At 43.4% G+C, this 22,529-nt stretch overlaps 1 protein-coding gene across 1 annotated transcript in view; it reads right to left on the bottom strand.

Annotated features, from left to right (window-relative positions):
* Positions 1-5,871: 5,871 nt before the first annotated feature.
* The window catches only part of zfyve27 (zinc finger, FYVE domain containing 27), a 178,086-nt gene continuing 161,428 nt past the window's right edge, over positions 5,872-22,529 (bottom strand). The window contains exons 9-11 of the mRNA XM_041209768.1: positions 9,242-9,288; positions 8,397-8,478; positions 5,872-6,388 (exon numbers count right to left, since the gene is read on the bottom strand). Of these exons, the coding sequence (XP_041065702.1) occupies positions 6,324-6,388; positions 8,397-8,478; positions 9,242-9,288 (194 nt within the window). The 3' untranslated portion in view covers positions 5,872-6,323. The remainder of the gene's footprint in view (positions 6,389-8,396; positions 8,479-9,241; positions 9,289-22,529) is intronic.

The following is a 22,529-nucleotide window of genomic DNA, read 5'->3' as shown; positions in this document are numbered from 1 at the left end:
TATCATTCCTGCTGGATAAAGCTGCAAAAGCTACATGTCCTCACCTCTGAAGCAATTATTACCTCCTTGAAGATGATGTTCTCTGCACATGGTATTCCGGACATTGTCATCTCTGATAATGGACCACAATTTGCCAACAAGTGCTTCCAATCCTACGCAGCACCATATGGATTTGTGCATGTAACAAGGTTCTCAAAATACCCTCAGTCTAACGGAGAATGAGCGAGGAGTACACACTATAAAAGCCCTACTGAAGAAGAATGACGACTTTGAGCTTGCTCTGCTTAGTTATCGCTCCACACCATTACATAATGGGTTTGCCCCACACGGGTTTCCTGTGGGCCGCGGGCCAAAGACCCAACATTGTTTCCTGCCCCACACCAAATGTCATGGTGGAAGGCCATCATCAAGCTGGGAAGAAAGAAGAAGCCTATCGAGCAAGTCAATCTCATGTTTAGGGCATGGGGCTCAAGACCATCCAATTCTTGGAAGGGGAGGGAGGGTGTGGATCAGAGACCAGAGCCGTGCTGGTACAGTAATTGAGAAGCTACAGCAACAAAGGTCGTATCTGGTTCAGATACGGTCAGGAATTATTTGAAGAAACATTCATTTGATTGCCCTAATTTCAATGAACCTCAGGAGAATGTCAAACCTACAGAACGGGAAACGATAATGGCAAACTCAGCCCTGTCGACCCTGCAGGGTACTCCTTACTAACACTGGGGGCTTGTGCCAAAATTGGGAGAGCTGTTTCACAGCTTGACCTAGTCATACTCATGGAATCATACCTTACAGACAATGTCCCAGAAACCATCATCACCACCCCTGGGTATGTCCCGACCCACAGGCAGGACAGAACCAGCAGAGGTGGCAGCACATTGGTATACAGTCGGGAGGGAGTTGCCCTGGGAGTCCTCAACATCGACTCTGGGCCCCATGAAGTCTTATAGCATCAGGTCAAACATGGGCAAGGAAACCTCCTGATTACCACGTACTGCCCTCCCTCAGCTGATGGATCAGTGCTCCTCCATGTTGAACATCACTTGGAGGAAGCTCTGAGAGAGGCAAGGGCGCAGAATGTTCTCTGGGTGGGAGACTTCAATGTCCATCACCAAGAGTGGTTCGGTATCACCACTACTGAGTGAACTGGTCGAGTCCTAAAGGACATAGCTGCTAGACTGGGTTTGTGGCAGGTGGTGAGGGAACCAACAAGAGGGAAAAACATACTTGACCTCATCCTCGCCAACCTGCCTGCTACAGATGCATCTGTCCAGAATCGGCAGGAGTGACCACTGCACAGTCCTTGTGGAAACAAAGTCCCATCTTCACATTGAGGATACCCTCTATTGTATTGTGTGGTGCTACCACCACGCTAAATGGAATAGATTTTGAACAGGTCTAGCAACTCAAGACTGGGCAACCATGAGGTGCTGTGGGCCATCAGCAGCAGCAGAATTGTACTCAACCACAATCTGTAACCTCACGGCCTGGCATATCCCCCACTCTACCATTACCACCAAGCCAGCGGATGAAGAGTGCAGGAGGGCATGCCAGGTGCAGCGCCAGGCATACCTAAAAATGAGGTGTCAACCTGGTGAAGCTACAACACTGGACTACTTGTGCGCTAAACAGCTTAAGCAACAAGTGATAGACAGGGCTAAGTGATTGCACAACCAACGGATCAGTTCTCAGCTCTGCAGTCCTGCCACATCCAGTTGTGAATGGGGCTGAACAATTAAACAACTCACTGGAGGAGGAGGCTCTGCAAATATCCCCATCCTCAATGATGGGGGAACCTCAGCACGTCAGTGCAAAAGATAAGGCTGCAGCATTTGCTACCATCTTCAGCCAGAAATGTCGAGTGGATGATCCAACTCGGCCTCCTCCAGAGGTTCCCAGCATCACAGATGTCAGTCTTCAGCCAATTCAATTCACTCCATGTGATATCAAGAATTGGCTGAAGGCACTGGATACTGCAAAGTCTGGCAATAGTACTGAAGACCCATGCTGCAGAACTTGCCACGTCACTAGCCAAGCTCTTCCAGCACAGCTGCAAAACTGGCATCTACCCAGCAGTGTGGAAAAGTGCCCAGGTATGTCCTGTACACAGAGCAGGAAAATTCCAACGCAGCCAATCACCACCCCATCTGTGTACTATCGATCATCAGTTAAGTGATGTATGGTGTCATCAATGGTACTCTCAAGTGGCACTTGTTTAGCAATAACCTGCTCACTGATGCACAATTTGGGTTCAGTCAGGGCCTCTCAGCTCCTGGCCTCGTTACAGCTTTGGTTCAAGCATGGACAAAAGAGCTGAACTTGAGGTAAGAGTTACTGCCTTTGGTATGAAGGCAGAATTTGACTGAATGTGGCATCAAGGAGCCCGAACAAAACTGGAGTCATTGGGAATCAGGAGGAAAACTCTCCACTAGTTGGAATGATATCTAGCACAAAGCAAGATGGTTGTGGTTCTTGGAGGTCAGTCAGCTCGGCTCCAAGACATCACTGCAGGAGTTCCTCAAGGTAGCATCCTTGGCCCGAACATCTTCAGCTGCTTCATCAATGACCTTCCTTCCATCATAAGGTCAGCAGTGGGGATATTCACTGATGATTGCACAATGTTCAGCACCATTCACGACTCCTCAGATACTGAAGCAGTCCATGTCCATATACAGCAAGAACTGGACAATATCCAGGCTTGGGCTGACAAGTGGCAGGCAATGATCATTGACCAGAAGCTGAACTGGACAAGCATATAAATACTGTGGCTACAAGAGTAGGTCAGAGGCTAGGAATCCTGTGACGAATAATTCACCTCCTGACTCCCTGAAGCCTGTCCACAATCTACAAGACACACATCAGGAGTGTGATGGAATACTCTCCACTTGCTTTGATGAATGCAGCAGCAGCAGCAACACTCAAGAAGCTCAACACCATCCAGGACAAAGCAGCTAACTTGTTTGGCACCCCATTCACAAACATTCACTCCCACCACCACCAACACACAGTGGCAGCACTGTGTACCATCTACAAGATGCACTGCAGAAACACACCAAGGCCCCTTAGACAGCACCTTCCAAATCCGCGACCACTACCGTCTAGCAGGACAAGGGCAGCAGACACATGGGAACACCACCACATGGGAGTTCCCCTTCAAGCCACTCACCATCCTGACTTGGAAATATATCGTCATTCCTTCACTGTCACTGGGTCAAAATCCTGGAACTCCCTCCATAACAGCACTGTGGGTGTACCTACACCACAGGGACTGTGCCGGTTCAAGGCAGCAGCTCACCACCACCTTCTCAAGGGCAACTAGGGATGGGCAATAAATGCTTGCCCAGCCAGCAACACCCATATCCCATTGAATGAATTTTTTAAAAAACCCACTAAACGAGGGAAATCAGGAGTGCAACCCCCATGAACTGACCACAGATCAACAGATTCCAATCTACCTCAGAGTGAGTTGCACGCTCATTCAGGAAGACGATGAAACAACTGTAGAGACTTTCCCTTTAAGAGGGGGGACTTTAGGGAGAGGTGCCGGGCAACACGTGTATGTTAGTATGGGCATAAAGACTCAGGAGGAGATGTAGGGTAAAGGGTTAACTCTAATGATAGTAACTGAGCTCAGTCACTATGTCACAGTGATGTCACTCATCGAGAGATGAGCTTGAAGCATCTCAGAGTAGATCCAGCTATGCCTTGGTCTTAATTAACCTTTGTGAAGAGTTAGCATGGAAGTAAGTGTTTTTGAACTAAAGACCATTGCCTCCGGCAAGGCCGCTTCTAAGGTAAGAAGCCAATGAATCCCGAGAAGAACTCACAATAAGAGAAATAGCATTAGATGCATTTAACGGGAAGCTGAATAATCATTTGGGAGAGAAGGGAATAGAAGGATATACTGATAGGGTGAGGTCAGTACAGTAGATGGAGGCTTGAATGGAGCATAAAAGCTGGTCAAACAGCCTGTTTCTGTGCTGTAGCCTCTATGTAATTCTGTGCAAGAGACAAATTATGAGGGAAAAAACCATAAAAGATCGTGCAAATGGAAGAAAGTCAACTTGTAATGAACAGAGGACCTTTGTGCTAAAGCAATAAGTAGCAGCTGGTGGGATTGATAGGCTATGGGATGCTGCTACCTTCCTTGTGCCCTCTTCTTTATATTCTGATTATGTAACTAAGGGAAATTACCAAATAGCCGACCTTCTCTCTTCCTGTGGCGCTGCTTCCTCCTTTACAATACAGTGATACACGGATCAGACTTCAGAATTGATGATAGAACAAACAAACAAGGAATGAAATATTTTTGGCAGTGAAATTCTTATCTCTGTAACTACCTTCAGCCCTACAAGCCTCTGAGCTCTTCCAATTCCGGCCTCTTGTGCATTTCCCATTTCCTTCGAGTTACCATAAGCAGCTATGCCTTCAGCTGTCTAGGCACCAAGCTCTGGAACTCCCTCTTAGCCTGCCTCTCCTCCTTTAAGATGCTCCTTGAAACTCATTCATCAAATGTTTGGTCGCCTGTGCGAATATATCCTTACGTGATTCAGTGTCAAATTTAGTATGATAATTGTCACTGTGAATCATCTTCGAAGCTTTTATAATGTTGAAGACTGTGTACAAATGCAAGTTACTGGTGCTGTCGTCTTGAAAAATCTGGCTTCTGGAGCACTCCATACCCTGTGGATCAGCCTGGAAATTGTTTATGAATTTCTTCTTTTATGAAGGTTTGAAAGTGCCCATTCCAGATATCGCACTCTATCAAACACATATTACTGAGCAGCAAAAAGTTGTAAGAAAGCCAGCAAGCCATTTCCTTCACTTATCGTGATCTAGGGATAACCTGGGCTGGTTGTTGAGAAGTCAAGCAGTCACTAAGCTCGAGAAATTTCCAACAATAATTCACCTTAAAATAACCTCAGGATCCATTTAGATCACTTAGAGAATTTACAGCACAAAAACAGATCATTTGGCCCAACTAGTCCACACCGATATTTATGCTCTTCTACATCTCTCCATCAGCATATGCTTCTACTCCTTTCTCTCTCATGTGTTTATCTAGCTTCTGCTTAAATGTGTCTACACTATTCACCTCAACTACTCCTTTAGGCGGCAAGTTTCATAGGGAATACTTTCAGCAACGGGGGGAATAAAGGTTCAGGGCAGGGTAGATGTTAAATGCGATGATTCAAAGATTGACCGTGGGAAGCTGCACAGGAGAGCAGTAGATATATCCAAAAAATGTTTAAAAAAATATGAAAAATCACAGCCTCCTTTCACAAATCTAACAAATAGTTTCATTTTTTAAAAATGGTTCTGTTAGAGTAGGTAGGAGGAAACTGTTTACACTGGGTGAAGGGTCAATAACCAAAGACACAGGTTTAAGCTAATTGGCAAAAAAGATAGAAGTGAGATGAACAAAAAGGTGGTGGAAACATATTCAATAGGGACTTGAGAATTAAATCAATACATGAAGGGGAGATGACGACAGGGCTATGGGGGAAAAGCAGAGCAATAGGACTAACTGGATAGCTCTTTCAAAGGCTGCACAGCAATGATGGGCCGAATGGCTTTCTTCTGTACTGTAAGATCTTATCGTCTCGATTTTTTTTTTCATACATTAAAGGCAACCTCAAAAGATGCAAAGCAAAGGTGTTGGGAGAAAGAGAATGAAAAATAAATGAATTGAGTTGGAGGAAAAACTTTAAAAATAACATTTCTGAAAGAAAAACCTTTATGGAACACCAACCTTTAAAAAAAAATTATAACTAACAATCTGACACCAACCCGTCCACTCCCCGGAAAAACTCCAACACAAAGTGTCACAAATCTTGGGTGCCCTTCTGATATTTTTTAACAGTAGGTCATTTTTATTGAGAAAGTATTAGACTTGCACCACAGATATCAAACTAAAGGGAAAGCATAAAATACAATCTTAAGAAACATGGTTTATGAGGACTCGGAGAGCTTTACTAGCTCTTTAAATAGTGTTTGACATCGCACTCTATACAAAACAAAAGGTCTAATCTGACAATATATACAGTAGAAGGCAGTATTTAGAGGTGAGGATACATATATATATATATATATATTATATATTATTTTATATGACAAATGAACATTGATACCAGAAAGCTTTCCTTTCATAGCTAGATTGTAGCCCTAATCCCTTAATACAGAGGAGCCCATTAGCAAGCACAGATCTCTCATGTCTATCTCTGTCCTCTCCAGTTTTCAGATACAGTACATTTTATTTAAAATGTAAAAATAAAATTTACATTTAAAAGGGGAGGGGGAAAAGAAAGAATGAATGCCTCGTCCTATTTGCTCAAGATGTAATGGCATTGAGCGCACACAAAGACAGTCTCCCGTTGGGCATCTGGTGCTGAAAGAGAAAGAGAGGGAGAGAAAATTATAGTGCAACAAAACCTGTGGGCAACAGGATTGTATGTTCTGTCGCTTCCTCCAATTTAGCCGGGAACTGGAGATAGCAGAAATGGAGATGTTTACAACAAATAGAACATATACAAATACTGTGTTCAAATTATCTCATGGGAAGGAGGGACAGACGAATGGACCTGCATCTGACATCTCAACTGACAAACAGGCAAACCTCCTTACTGAAGGAAAACAGGGTTTGAATCCAACCAAATAGGATGGATTGGAAGTCATCTCTGGATGAACTTCATGTGAAATGACTCTTAATGGAGTGCACTGTGCATGTAACGCAAAATTGGCCCTTATTCAACGGCCTTTGGCAACCTTGCTCAGGGAAGCCTAGCATAGGAAACAATAAATCCTGCAGTAGGGATTCTGAAGTCTACTTTTAGGGCAAAAAGGCAAAGGGAGCACTGATCTGCACGATGTCTGACATGGAAGTGCCTTGGTGCCAACGTTGGGTGTCCCATATTGAAAGGGCTCCATTCCCCAGAACCTGTATTTCTCATTATAATGAACATCAAAAGTCAGATTTTTGTTTGGGGAAAATGTCAGTCAAATCTGCAATTTCAACCAGGCAGTGAGTTGTGTATAGTTACAGCTATACAAAACGCTGATTAGATCACATCTGGAGTGCTGTGCTCAGTTCTGGGCATCACACCTTAGAAAAGATATACTGGGCTTGGAGCGAGTTCAGTGTATATTCACCAGAATGTTCCATGCATTTCAAAGAGTTATGGTACGAGGCAAAATTACACAAGCTAGTGTTGTATTTCCTGGAATTTAGAAGATGGTATGGTTTGATTAAAGTTTTCAAGATATTAAGCAGAACAGATAGGGTAGACACTGACTTGGTTGGGGAATCTAGCACTAGGGGATACAGCATAAAAATCAGAGCCAGGTCTTTCAGAATTGAAGTTACAGAACACTTTTATAGGAGTTTGGAACACTCTTCCACAAACAGCAAATGATGCTGGGTCAACTGTTAATTTTAAATCCGAGATCGATAGATTTCTGTTAATCAAAGGTTTAAAGACAAAGGTAGGTGTATGGAGTTGGGTGAAAGATCGGCCATGATCTTATTGTTTCTACAGAACGGGTTTGAGGGGTTAAATTACTTGCTCCTATGTTCCCAAGCTGCGATTAGGAGGCTGCAGGACTCTACCTTAATTGGAAGTTTAGCAGATGCAAGCATTGCAAAGCTGTTAGTCCATTCATGATGTACATGAAACGTTCAGTTGGCATTTGCAACAGAGTTAGTTTTATTTTACTGCAACTATTTACAGGCACTAAAAGTATTTTTAATAGATGAAACAAACCAGCCATACTGCTTATATATGTGTTCAAAACATTTGATTCAGCAAAGAAATTAAGCCAAAATTCATCAGTAATTAGCTTCAAAGTTGCATGCACTTTTGATGTCTGCTTGCTCTACTCTTCGCATCAAAGTGATGATGCATACTGCGGTGGTCCCACGCTTTCGGTAGGAGCCTACACAATGAGTGTTGACATGCTCTTTGAGATGAGAAGAGGAGAAAGGGACAGGAGGGATATTACACCAAGCTTAATCATCTCCGGGAAAAAGATGTTCACTCGATATCAACCAGGAGCTGGGAACCATAGCTGCTTTCTCCCTGACCGAGCACAGAAGCATTGAGGTTCGTCATGGCACATATATCTGTCACCCTCAAAACAGAGATCAGCAAATTCAGCACAGATGGGGAAAACACACCAAGGACATTCTCGGTATGTAGTAGCACAGTAGGTAGTGCAATCTTCCACCGCATTACAAAGCAGTTTCTTTGGCTTGGTTTTTGACTCAAGGCACAGAAGCTTTGCACGCATATTGTATGCTGATTTTGAATTATTTTTGCAAATTTTTTTTAAATTGAAAGAAAACCACCAAAAGACACAAAAACGGATGGCACAAGGGAAATAGGAAGAGTCATAATTACCAGTTGCTCCCATTGACGATTTGGGAACTTTAAATGAACAGCATCTCGAACAATAGCTGTTGCCACAGTTGCTGCAGTTACGCTAAGCATGGAAAGGAAAAAAGAACTGTGATGAAAGGAGCAAGTACTTAACACATACCCAGTATATTAGCAGCACTCCCTACCAATACATTGCCTATACAACGTTAATTAACAAAAGGAAAGGGGGGTGGTGGCATAGTGGTACTGTCACTCTGGTAACCCAGAGACCCAGGATAATGTTGGGGACCTGGGTTCAAATCCCACCATTTGAATTCAATAAATATCTGGAATTAAAAGTCTAACAATGACTATGAAACTGTTGTCAATTGTCATAAAAACCCATTTGGTTTACCAATGCCCTTTAGGGAAGGAAATCTGTTGTCCTTACCTGGCCTACTTGTGACTCCACAGCAATGCCCTCTGAACAAGGGCAATTAAATGCTGGCCCAGCCAGTGACCCCACATCATCTCAAGGGTGAGTACTGACTCTCCGACATTGTAGTAACCCCTCGGTGTTGACTCTCCGACAGTGCAGCGTTCCCTCAGTACTGACCTGCCAACAAGTGCTCCCTCAGTACTGACCCTTTGACAGTGCAGAGCTCCCTCTACTGAATTTGGAGTGACAGCCTAGAATCTTGCACTCAAGTTCCTGGAGTGGGATTTGAACCTATAACCTCCGGACTCAAGAGGTGAGAGTGCTAGCTGCTGACCCATGGCTAACACTGCTGTATAGCCATTCCATCTCCTTTTTTAAAAAAAAAGATAGGCATTGAGCTTGATGACAACAAAGGAACAAATTATTTTTTTTTTGAAAGAATACTCACTCGCTTCTTCAGGACTGAAAACGTGGCACTGCAGCTGTTACAATTTCCTGAAATGTAGAAGGAAAAAAGTGTAATAAAAACATAAATTAAAAAGCACAGCTATTAAAACAAAGCTTCTTCCACACTGACTCTGCATTCCACTTCTGTTATTGCACTGATTGCCACAGCACGCTCTGGAGCAATCATTAAATATTAATTCACTGGAAATGCAGTTGACATAATCGGGTCCCAACTTTGACCCTCCTTTCAGGAGGAGGCCATTGCTGGACTGCATCAATTAAATAAAAATCACAATTTGTCAGAGAAACAGGATACAAAAATAACAGACTTTCGAGCAAAGATGTCAATGTGTATCGTAGGAAAAGAAAATGTGGTGGTGGGAGGGGTAAGGGTGCTGCAGCTCCTCGATAATCTGTGCACCTTAGCTTTGGGATGTCCAATTAGTCTTTGCCCTCCCTCTGAACAATTAAAGCAATTGCTTCACATTATGCTGGGCTCGTGGTGGATTCCTGACCCCTCACTCCATTGCTATATAGTGACACAATAACAACAATAACTTGCATTTATATAGATCCAGTGATGTGGTGAAACACCCCAAGGCACTTCTCAGGCGCATCATCAAACAAAACTTGACACTGAGCCACATAATCAGACATTAGGAAAGATGACCAGAAAGCTTGGCCAAAGGGCTAGGTTTTCAAGAATGACTTAAAGGACATAGAGGTAAAGAGGCAGAGAGGTTTAAGGAGGGAGTTCCAGCGCTTAGGGTCTAGGCAGATGGAGGCAGGGCCGCCAATGGTGGAACGATGAGAACTGGGGACGTACAAGGGGCCGGAATTGAAGATGCGGAGATCTCATGAGGATTGTGGGGCTGGAGGAGTATACAGAGAAAGGGACAGGCAAGGCACTGGAGAGATTTGGAATACCAAGAAAATTTCTGTTTGAGATCAAAGACAGACTAATTTCATTCTAAGCCAGCCAGCCTCAATGTTCACATGCTCTCACAGACTGGTGGAGGTTTACAGACACTGCTAATATTTCAGAATGCCATAAATAATCAGCATGCTAGCCGAAACGTACTCCTACTTTCAAAAAAGTGAAAGAAGTGATAAGTCATAATTTAGTGTTTTGCAAAATCATTTATTTGTAATCGACTTTAACCCTTCAAACCCAAGGAAACTCCTCTCTCCCTGGGCCAACCTCTTTTAACAAATTTTCCAGCTCTCTCACTTTCAATATTACAGCAATGAAACCACTCAAAGACCAGGATTAGCTTTATTACAGGGCTAGTAACCACAACGGAAATAAGCATTTAAAATCCAATTTTAATTAAAAAATAATAAATTTTAAGCGCTTTTTTCTTTGTTCTTTTATCCCTTTCCCTTTGACTTCACTGTCCTCTCTAATTCCCTGTCACATTTTCTTTCGATTGCTCAAATTCTACTTTTATTCCAAACAAAGTTTCCTTTTTGAACCACTGTAAAAGTTATTGCCTCTTTTTTTACCCCTCCTGTCTCCCTTTTCCATTTTTGACAGGTGAAGGAAGCACTTTCAAATTTTATTTTCATTTTAATTGTTTCAAATCTGCTCAATTTGATTGCTGTCCAGCCAAGCTGAAGCTTAAAATGTAAAGGGTAATGCTGTATAGAAGCACAAAACAGAAAGGCCTCTCTTCAGTCGCTCTGGCACTGCAAAGGGCCAGAGAGGCAATTTCTGGCTAGCTCCAGCTTTTAAAAATTCAATATGCCATCTTTCAGCAACACCACTTGCATTTAAATAGCACTTTTAACACACTAAGATATCACAAAGCTCCTCACAGGAATGTTACCAAACAAAAATCAACACCAAGCTAAAGGACATCAAAAGACATTGCTAGAGAACAAAAACTTGGTCAAAGGGTAAGCTTTGAAGTGAGTCTTAAAGGAGGAGGAGAGGAGAGAGAGGTAGAGAGATTTAGGGAGGGAATTCCATAGCTTAGGGCCTAGATGCTGAAGGCAAGGCCACCAATGGTGGTATGAAGGAGTCAGTGTGGACGCAAAGGCAGAGTTGGTAGAATGCATAGTTCTCAGAAAGTTGGAGGGAGTTACAGACATAAGGGAGGGAGAAGACATGATTTGAAATGAGGATGAGAGTCTTATAATGGAGGCACTCAAGGACCGAGAGCCAATGTAAGTCAGTGAACACCAGGTCTTGGGTGAACAGAACTTGGTTCACATCCTTCATCCATTTGCACTACTAAATACAGATCCAGTTACAAGTAAAATATGTTCTGGCCCTACTAGACTGTGTCCCCCAGTATTCAGCAGCGAATAAATATGACCACAGAAATGTATAAAACAGCTACTCTTGCAGGGATAAAGCAGAGGGTAATGCTTATCCTTCCAACTTGAAAGAGAAACACAATCAAGAATAATTTCTCTTCTCTACTTTATAATCTGAAAACATTTGAAAAAAACTCTCCAGATCAGTTTACACAAAGACCTATTTGGCCAATTTGAACTCATCCTTCAAGGAACCAACCCTACTGCCCACCTGAACAGGTAAGCGGAGCCTGGGTTCAACACCTCACTCGAAAGATGAAACCACCCTCAGTGCTGTACTGAAGTATCAGTATAGGCCATGAGTCTAAGTGCTAGTGTAGGGTTTGAACACTCACCTTCTGAGGTGAGGATCCTACAAATGGAAACAAGCAGGCGTGAGTTGTCACCACTTGTCCAAAATTCAGCTGATCTCCACCCATTTGAAATAAATTTATCCTGTTGCTACCCCAGATCTTCATTCTCAGGCCTTGGAAGTCAGTGAGGGAACGTCTCACCAATGAGGGCCAGCAAGCACAGGGGAGCTACAACGAGTGCAGTAGCAGCAAATGGGTTAAGTGAAGAGTACAACTGCGTCAATATAAAATACTTCCTTGCAGAATACCAGTTATCCCAACCGATAATGCTGAGGAAGGGAAATCTGCAGAGAATCATTTTTCCAGATGTAATCGGACAGAAAGCGTGTTTATATTCTGGAAGCTCCATCTGTTTAAATGTGACTCCATGTATAAGGTTCCCAGCAACATTTGCTGAGCATGCAAAAAAAAAAGTGCTGAGGTTATCAAAACACAGGTCAACAAGCATTTAGGTCACATCCCTGGGCTAAAAGACAAACGTGTTAAACATGTCCTTTGTCAGCTGTTGAGCCAATTCCTCAAACACTAAGTTTGGGTTTGCTGCTGTTTCATCTAGTTCTCTCTCTCCCCACCCACCTCCAATATGGGGGGGTTTGGAGGAGGTTTGGGTCAGGCAGAGGGTTATGGCACAGCCCTATTAAGACTTGGAACCTGGGTTTGGATATATCTCCAAATGAATGAAGGTCACCTGTCTCGAATGATACTACCAAGACACAAACAGCCTTGTTGTAGGGAAGAGCATGAAAATATGATACAGGGCAACAAATTGTCTTGGACAGCGTGTGGAGGTTCTCAAAGTGAAAAGAGTTTTGGGTCAATCTCAACTGATAGCAAAAGTTGACCTAATAACTCATGGGACAGAGACAGACCAAAGCACAGGTCACAGACAGAGAGGATCACAGACCAAGTCTTGCAGTACACTGGTTGATGCAAGTTACTAACACAGTTTAGTGCTAGACCAAGTGACTTGTTTGACCAATCCGGGAGCTTCTCAGGCTTTCAGTATACAATGTGATTTGTTATCTAAATAAATATCGAAACTTTGCTTTAGAAGGTGACCAAGGCAATGAAAATACTGGTTTCTGAGGAAGTCAGTCTGATTTGGTTGGTAGCATCCTTAGCTGAGTTGACAGGTTGAGAGAAGCAGGTCAAGGTTGAATCCTGGGGATGGAGGGGCCAAACAGGCATCCTAGAAGATCTCATCCTTTCTGCGAGTACATTGCTTAATATATTAAATTAAAATTTCTTTGTGCGCTAGTCTGTAGTAGACACAGCACCTTGGCTCAGTTGCTAACACTTTCATCTCAATCGCTAACACTTGCAACTCAGTCAGAAGGTTTCAGGTTCAAGCCCCACTCCAAGGCTTGAGTGTGTAGTTTGGGCTGATAATACAATGCAGCACTGAGGGAGTGTTGGATTGTTAGAGCTGGCACTCTTCAGATGAGATATTAACACAGAGTCCTTATCTGCCTTAACCAACAGTTCAGGTGAAGATCCCTTGGTACTATTTGAACAAGAGCAGCAAGTTCTTCTCACGTTGTGGCAAACATTCTGCTCTCAGCCAACAAATTAATGGGTGATTCACCTCAGAATGGCTGATCCATTTGTCCATGTAATGATAGAGGCCTCTTCAAATGAGTAGTCTATTGCACACTAAGCTCTTAAGGGTCAACTGTGTTCCTCTCTGCCGATGCTGTCAGAACTGCTGAGTTTTTCCAGGTATTTTTATTTTTGTTTTGGATTTCCAGCATCCGCAGTTTTTTGCTTTTATCTTTTAGGCTCTTAGGGGTGTCTGAATATTGTAACAAGGTGCTATAAACATAAGCGTGTCCTTTATTTTAGGGATGGAAAGCTCACATGCTTTATGCGCGAGTTGGGTGAACCTCAGCCTGGTTATAATGTAAATTAGGAGGTTAATGTAAAAATGAAAGGAGTGGGGCAGCAGGGGGGCACATTTAACAGACCAACTATACCAATATCACGGGTACAAAAGAAGAGCAGAGTCCGGGTGCTCTGCAATCAGTGGTTCGTCTCCTGACCCATCAAAGCCTCAAGTCAAGAATGTGATAGATACTTAAACTCTCTTGGATGGACGCAGATGTGACACCAGCTAAGAAACTCAACAACATCCAGGACAATAGTTTGCTTGATCGGTGCCCCTACCAATGAGCGCAATATTGATCCCCCTCCCCCTACACCACCTCATCACCAGTGTAGTATCTGCTGAATGTACTATACCAATTCACTAAGGTGACTTTGACAGTGCCTCCTGTCCCTGTAACTTCTACCACCAAGAAGGACAAGAGCAGTAATGCTATGGGAACACCAAGCTCCCTGTCATGGGGTAAACCACTGTGTGCTGGCAAACCAACATGTACTTTCAATTTCTCGATACTTCAAGCTGGGCTTGCAGAAAAAACATATTAGGTGGAATATTACGGAGCCCACCAGAGCAGGCATGACGTTGGGGAGGGGGGGGAGCTGGTAAAATCAGGCTGGAGTTTAGTGGGGAGCAGGAATGGTTGGACACAAGAATCCCACCCGCAGGACCTCAGTAAAGGTTATTAATGAGCTATTTAAAGCCAATTATCCCTGGGCCCACCAGGATTTAACAGTGGCTAAGGGATTTAATGGGACTTGTACAGGTCTCCTGTGTCTTCGAGAGCCGCCCAGGAGACCCAACAGTAGCCTACCAAGGAGTTCCTCGCTCACAGACACTCAGTGCCCAATCAAAGGACACTGCACACTGCATTGGGAAAGTGGAGGGGTGGTGGGGGGGGGGGTGGTGGTTGCTGAAAGTTATCCCCTCTCTCCTTGCTTCTAACCCCTCTTCCCCCGCCCTGCTGGTGACTCCCTGCCTGTGACCACCATCTCACCTCACTTGCCCATCACCTGGGATCCACCTATGATCCCTGCTGAAGGCCTCAAAACATTGCCAGCAGCAGCCACCACTCCTGGTGGTGCTGCCGGTAATTGAGAGCTGCAGATCTCTGGGGATGGAATTTCCACCCTACTGGAGCCTCGATCAAGTGGGAAGTCCAACGCTGACCAGCTAAGTGCCTGATTGCATTTAAATAGCGTCGAGCCTCCCAGAGAGAAGCAACATGGGGCCCCCAGCGATTCACCAACTAACGGAGGGAGCCCTTGTCACACAAACTAAATACTATCCTTATGTGACACATCTAGTGTCGCTGTATTTAAAGAGAAGTATCAAGTGATGAAATTTGGATAAGCTGTAATATATTGGGTATTGGATCAACAAAAAAAGAACTACTTTTGAGTGCAGTTTCCCCCCCCCTTCCCAATAGACAGGGCATAAATCCTGGTAATCTAACCCTGCCAAGTTTACTCAGAGACTCAAAGAATCTGCTGGCTGCAGTTGTTACTTAATAGCCCCTCAAAAGTTACTCAAATCATTTTGTTTTCCTTGGAGCAGAGAAAGCCAGCATTCCCTGGTGGGGAACGCAAGACAGATGGGGCTGGCCGAGCCTTTGAGTCTTGTGGATGCGCTGGAAACCAACTTTGTGTACTGACTCCCTTCCTCCTCCTAACATGTCACGTGTAAACAACATTAATACTGTCCAGGAGGCACAGGCATGTTTTGGATTTGTATAGTACATTGTGCCTTCTGGGTGGAATGTTGTTCAAACTAAGGACACAGTTGGCTCATGCCAACAAGAGCTAAACGTTCAGCGAATCGGCTTGATGTATCTGTTCCTTTATGGTCACATGTGTAGAGATGGAAGCAAAGCCAAGTTTCTATACATAGATCGGATTGTACCTGGTCTGTGAAAGGAATAGAATATGAAGGGCTGAATGGCCTTTCCTCATTACATAGTATGATACATTTTAAAATCACATCAACAAAGAATCTTTCCATAATGTGCTTTCAATCTACATCATTTACAATGGATAATAAAACTAAAAACTCTTATCAGAGTTCCTAACTTGTTCACATTTTTAAAAAAATTTAATAGAAAAGTCTCACGATTAATGTTAAAACCTTATAAAGCAGCAGTGCTCAAGCTCTCTGTCTCCTTGGGCCATTTAAATGTGCACCACAGGGCTTCAAAGGAAAATTTAACGTCCTATACTTCCATTAACGTGCTCAGATGCCAAGCGAGAGTTGAAGGTTCCACCTTTCGGGTGACACGCTATACCGAGTCTGTGTCTGCCTTCTAAGGCAGACGGCACTATTGGAGTTCTCCCAGGTGGCCTGATCAATATTTATCCCTCAAACAACATCGCTTAAAAAGGAAAACCAGATTCTTTGGCCATTTATTGTCGTTTGGGGGGGTTTTGCTGCGTACAAATTGACTGCCGCATTACCCTACATTACAATAGTGACTACACTTCAAAGTAGTATTCCATTGGCTGTAAAGTGCTTTGGGGCATCTGAAGTTGAGAGTTCCGCTACATAAAACACAACTTCTTTCCTTCCTGCTGCTAACTGATCTTGGAGTTTCGATTTCAGATTCATCCACAAATGAGGCAACAATGCCAAGAACGGTCCTTTTCAAAATTTCTGGTCCGCGGTATTGGAGCAGGACAGCCAGCGAGAGACAGGAGTGCAAACAGATAGGAATTGCCAGGGCTCTGAGAGTTGTCCAGATGCCTTCATTTTGATTCTGCTGGGTAGATCTGCACGAGGTCGATGGAGGAGGAAATTCTGAATGGGATGGGTGCTCCAAGGCCTGTCCTCCTAGTCTAGAAATGGTGAGAGTTGGCAACTCTAGTCAAATGCTTGCCTGGAGGTTACATCATGTCCCTGTTCACACTGTCGCTCGTGGCCAATTGGAAAGTAAAAGGACTCTACATTATCCAACTGGAAGCTTCTTGACTGTCTTACAGTCTTTCCTAGTGCCTCCAATCTCCAAAATTTCTATAATTCATAAACAGAAGTATTCAAAGAAAACGAGAAAAATGGTTTATTCTAATTACCACCATGATTTTTCTCTAGGGCGTTGCTCACAGCAGTGTCGTGGAGATTAATCTTTTATTTCTGGTGGGTGGGAACCCTAGCAAGGTCAAGTCGCAAGCAAAATTAGTGAGAGGTGCTGATCAATGTGACATATCATTGTAGATTATGTGATTAATTAGTTACCCTTGGAAAACTGCAATTTTCTGAAGACAGAGACCATTGTACCTATTTCTTTGTAGGCTGTCTCTCCCAGGAAGCAGGGAATTACTTCAAGAGAAGTGATAAGGGTCAAAGGTATGTGAATGAAAAATCACTTCTTTCTAATAACCACATGCACAGGCCCTTTTCTAGGCTTCAGCCTTTATGGTTCACGGCAGGGGGGGCGGTGGGGTGCAGTGGTACAGGAATGCTCTCCTCTCACAGCTGCAAGGTTCTATTTACGAACTCAGGGAAGAGTTGGAAGGTGAAGGGATCACACCTGCCTCCCAACTTTCTGTCTGGGTTTTCCTTCCTCCTAGGGATCTTCATTTTTTTTTTTGCCAGGCTCAAATTGCAGCGTATACACCAGGGAGATACCACCGTTTTAATGGGAGGTGTTTCCTCCTCTTTCCTTAGGAAATCTCAATGCTGCTCGACCGCAGCGCAGTGCGAACTCATTGAGTGACTTTGCAACTCAGAACTGTACTATAAACAGGAAACTAGCTGCAGCTGCCACAGAGGAGTCCTGGCATTTCAGACTCAAACAGACCGAAGGTGCAGGTGATGAAAACATAATAATCCTGCATTCCTTACGCGTATGCTTTGAATTTTAAACTAAACTGAAGAACAGGGGCAGCGTAAGGAGTCAAACCAAGCTAATATCAGACAATGAGGCCACACTATAAGGCGGTATGAGTAAATCTCTTCTGCACCCTCGCACCCTCTCCAAGGCATTTACACACTTCCTAAAATGCGTTGCTCAGAACTGAACACATTACACCAGCTGAAGCCTAACCAGTGCTTTAAAGGGGATTAGCATGGCTTCCTTGCTTTTATACCCTATTTCTCTATTAATAAAGCTCAGGATCCCATTGACCTTCATCAGAGAAATGATGGATGAAGTAACGCTGGTGTGGAACATAAACATTGGCAAAAACCAGTTGGGCTGAATGGCCCGTTTCTGTGCTATAAATAAAATGTGAAGTAATTCAACCATTTTTCCTTTATGAAGATTGTTTTTTTTTTAAAAACCGCCCCACCCCCACCATTTTGGCAGCATCTACTGGGCTCCTCAACACTCGACCCCAGGTCAGTCAGAGCCATGGCAGAGAAAATAAATTTTGCCGCTTGTTCCCTCTTCTCCCTTCCCACTGCAGCATGGGTCCAAATGGTAGCCCATGAGGCCCACTAGCCATCCAAGCTAGAATGCTAAGTGCTGGCAACTCAGTTGACAGGAAAACTTGCGTTTCTGTAGCACCTTTCACAATCTCAGAACGGCCCAAACCATTCTTATAACCAATGAAGCAGAATCATAGAATGATGCAGCACAGAAGGTGGCCATTCAGCCCAGCAAGTTTGTACTGGCTCTTTGAAAGAGCTATCCAAACAGTCCCCGCTCCACCTGCTTTTTTTTTTCCCCTAGCCCTGTAAATTTCCCTTCAAGTGTTTATCCATTCCTTTGTGGAAGTTACTGCTGAATCTGCTTTCATCAGTCTCTCAAACGCTCTATTGCTGATCATCACAACTCGCTGTGTAAAAAGAAAAACCCTAATCTTATTTCCGATTATAATGCCAATTATCATAAATCTATGTCCTCTGATTACCGGTCCTGCTAATACTGACAAGGTGGAGGGTGTGGTGGGGGAGGGGTGGGGAGGGAGGTGGCGCAGGCTGTCCCTCGGAGAATGTCAATATTGACAGGTCACCAACAAAGAAAATTTGAAAACCACTTCTGTACACAGTGGGGTGTTGACCTCATTTTATCAATTTTTATTGTTAATAAAGGTCAGGCTACAAGAAATAGCTGTGTCTATGCGAGCTTGAGTTGATGCGTTAACCTCAATATTCAGCAGAAAAGCAACATTTTCATGGATAAATGCATTCTACGTTTTAAAAAAGAAAATCAGAGCTGCAGAAAAATCAGGAACTTGTAAATATTGCTGGATTTCCTGGCAGTTCCACGAATACAACTTTGATGGCAATGTTTTTAAAACAACAGTATATCAGTAACAAATATCAAAAGCAGAGAAACTCACATTAAGTGACATGACGCACAACATAGAGAAGGATTAGACACTGAGCAAAGGAGAGAGGTGACTGAAAACACATGAGCCGACTATTCAGCCCATTACGTTTGTGCTGGCCCTTTGAAAGAGCTATTCAATTAGTCGCACTCCTTCTCATTTTTCCCCTTGGCCCTGCAAATCTTATCCTTTTCCAGCATTTATCCAGATCGCTTCTGAAAGTTATTAATTGGTCAAAGAGATGTTCTCAGAAGTACGGAAAAGCACGAGTGGGTGTTAATGGGCAGGAGAAGAGAGAGCAGGGTTAGGAAGGGACTAGGGCTGAGGCAACGCAAGGCTGCATCATCAATAGTAGAGTAGGGAGGGAGGTGCGTCACAGAAGAGACCAGAGGCCTAGTGAATTTGGCTAGAAGAGAATGTAGAGAGACAGGGTTGGAGCCATGGACTGAGGGATTTTGAATTTCATGCTGTGCGAAGCTGGTGGTCATTGGAGGTTGGGTTGAAGGGTAAAGCAAGTTGCAGGGACAGGCAGTAATGTAACAAAATTGCTTTCTTTTCTGATCTTCTCACCATGCTTTCCTCATCCGCTACCTCCTCTGCTGAAGGCGCTGACTCCAAGCTAGGGTCCCAGCAGTGCCCCCTAATCTCCAAGGTGGCCACTGTTCATTTAGGAGCCTAAATATCAATTGGAAATGGGAGAAACCAGGCCCAAGTCTGATCATTTTCCAGCACAACTTGCCAGAGTGCCATTAGAAACTGGAATTCTGGTGATCATCTGCACTCAACCCCAAGGCTCTAGAGACAATTTACAGCTTCTCCTGCCACTGCGTTGATTGTAAAGCTACTACATGTGCTACTACAGTTGGGCCCACTGACATAACTGTGAAGTGGAGACAGATAGAAAAAAAATTAGATAGTGAATTTACTAAAGCTGCAGCCTCGGGCAGATATCCAAGGGCCACATTCCTGGCAGCTTGGGCGAAAGTTAGCTAGCTCATACCCAGGAGGTGTGCAACTATGAGGAGAATGGAAGTACGTCAACAACTGGCAACACCGTTATGTAGAAATCAGCGCAAGGCAGTTCACAAGAAGGAAGGAAGGATACGGAGCTGTAGTTGGAGTTAGGTTACAGAAGAGTGAGGAGGCTTCTGAAGGGGCAAGGCAGTAAGGGTTGCAGAAACAATAGCAGAGGGGTGGTTTAAAAAAGCTGAAGGCTCTGCCAGCCGTGAAGGAACGGAGGAAGAAGATGGTTCCACAGTTGGAGGGAGATGAAGTGACCAGCAATGGAAGAAACTCAATACGTAAAGAGAGACATAAGGTACATACCAAAAAAAGTTGTCTTTCAGCTAAGTCTAAAATTTTGTATATGAATGCTTTTCACAGTTGCAAACTAGATTTATTTTTTCTCTAAAAATTGTCCCTCTGTAAATAGCAAGATTGTAAGCTGCAAATCTCCAGCTCATACTCACTCCTTAAATACCTTTGCCAGATGATGTACAGTGGACCCTTGGGATGTGTTTAGGTAATTGCAACAACTACTAAAATGTCAAATGAAATAAATATTCCCACTATCACAATCTGGAAGTCTCAAATGTACACACATTGCTGCATTCCACCACAACAAAGGATTTTCCTTTCAGCTATTGATTATGAACTTTCAGGTTTGGCACAATTTACAGCACACAATATTTCAAATACACTGCCTCTTCGATATGGCAAAAAAGCTCAATTTTTCAAACGTTTCAGTCTTTTTATTAAATAAAAATGAATGGTTGACCTCCCATTGCATTTCACATGGGAGAGTCAAGGGCAGATGTAGTTTTCAGATGAAGTGGGGTTAGAGGGAAGGGAATAATTGAGTCATAATGGTGTCCTTGTTATGAGACCATACAAATATAAAAATAAGGGCAAAAGGAATTACAAATTCTAGGCGGTAACTTTGAAGTTAGGCAATAGGGAAAAACAAGCTATTTTGCATCAGTCACCCATCACCCAAAGTCCAAATTATAACACCAGTATTCACATTTATAATGGGAACTGCCAATATAAACTGAACACACTCGTCAGCTGTGGCATTGCAATGCCTTTACTGGATAAGAGGGATGGAGGAAAATTACAGCATGACAAATCTACATAGGCATTATAAATACAGACATAAGAATTTATACTGAGAAAAGTAGAGAGGTAGTGTGTGCATGTAAGATTTTTATCGATTATAATTTTTGGAGAGATTCTCCTCTTGATGAGCCAGACACTGTAGATGTAGTATATCTGGACTTCCAGGAGGCTTTTTATAGGATGCCGCACAGAAGATCAATACACAAGATAAGATCAAACAGAGTTAGGGGTAATGTATTAGCTTGGATAGAGGATTGGCTAACCAACAGAAAGCACAAAGTCGGGATAAATGGGACTTTTTCTGGAAGGCAAGCTGTGGTTTGTGGGGGCCACAGGGTTTGGTCCTTGGGCCCCAAGAATTTCAAATCTAAATTAATGGCTTGGATTTAGGGATATAAGGTACTATAGCTAAATTTTCAGATGACCAAAATAGATGGGAAAGTAAGTTGTAATGAAGAAATAAGACATTTACAAATGGATATGGACAGGTTTGGTGAATGGGCCAAAATTTGGTAGATGGAGTTTAACATGGATAAGTGTGAGGTTATCCATTTTGGTCGGAAGAATAAAATGGTGACTTATTATTTAAATGGAGAGAAACTTCAGAATGCTTCAGTGCAGAGGGATCTGGGTGTCCTTGTGCATGAATCGCTGAAAGCTAATATGCAGGTACAGCAGGTAATAAGGAAGGCAAATGGAATTTTGGCATTTATTGCTAAAGGAATAGAGTACAAAAATAGGGAAGTGTTGTTGCAACTGCATGAGGCATTGATGAGCTGCACCTGGACTACTGTGCACAGTTTTGGTCCCCTTACTTGAGGAAGAATGTAGTTGTTTTGGAGGTGGTTCAGAGGAGGTTCACTAGATTGATTGCAGAGATGTGGGGCTTGGCTTATGAGGAGAGATTGAGTAGTTTAGGCCTATACTCACTAGAGTTTAGGAGGATGAGAGGAGATCTAATTGGGATATATAAGCTGCTAAAGGGGATAGGCAAAGTGGGCGTGGAGCAGATATTTCCCCTTGTGGGGCATTCTAGAACAAGAGGCCATAGTTTTAGGCTAAGGGGTGGTAGATTTAAATCAGAGATGAGGAGGAATTACTTTTCTCAAAAGGTCGTGAATCTGTGGAATTCACTACCTCAGAGTGCAGTGGATGCTGGGACGCTGAATAAATTTAAGGAGGAGATAGACAGATTTTTAGTTAGTAATGGGCTGAAAGGTTATGGGGAGAGGGTAGGAAATTGGAGTTGGAGCTGAAATGAGATCAGCCATCATCGATTTGAATGGCAGGGCAGGCTCGAGGGGCTGAATTGCCTACTCCTGCTCCTAGTTCTTATGTCCTTATGATGTTTGA

The sequence above is a fragment of the Carcharodon carcharias genome, chromosome 17 (genome assembly GCF_017639515.1).
Source record: "Carcharodon carcharias isolate sCarCar2 chromosome 17, sCarCar2.pri, whole genome shotgun sequence".
In the NCBI taxonomy this organism is placed as follows: domain Eukaryota; kingdom Metazoa; phylum Chordata; class Chondrichthyes; order Lamniformes; family Lamnidae; genus Carcharodon; species Carcharodon carcharias.
The sequence above is the reverse complement of the archived record's forward strand: the minus strand, read 5'-3'. Positions and strand labels throughout refer to the sequence as shown.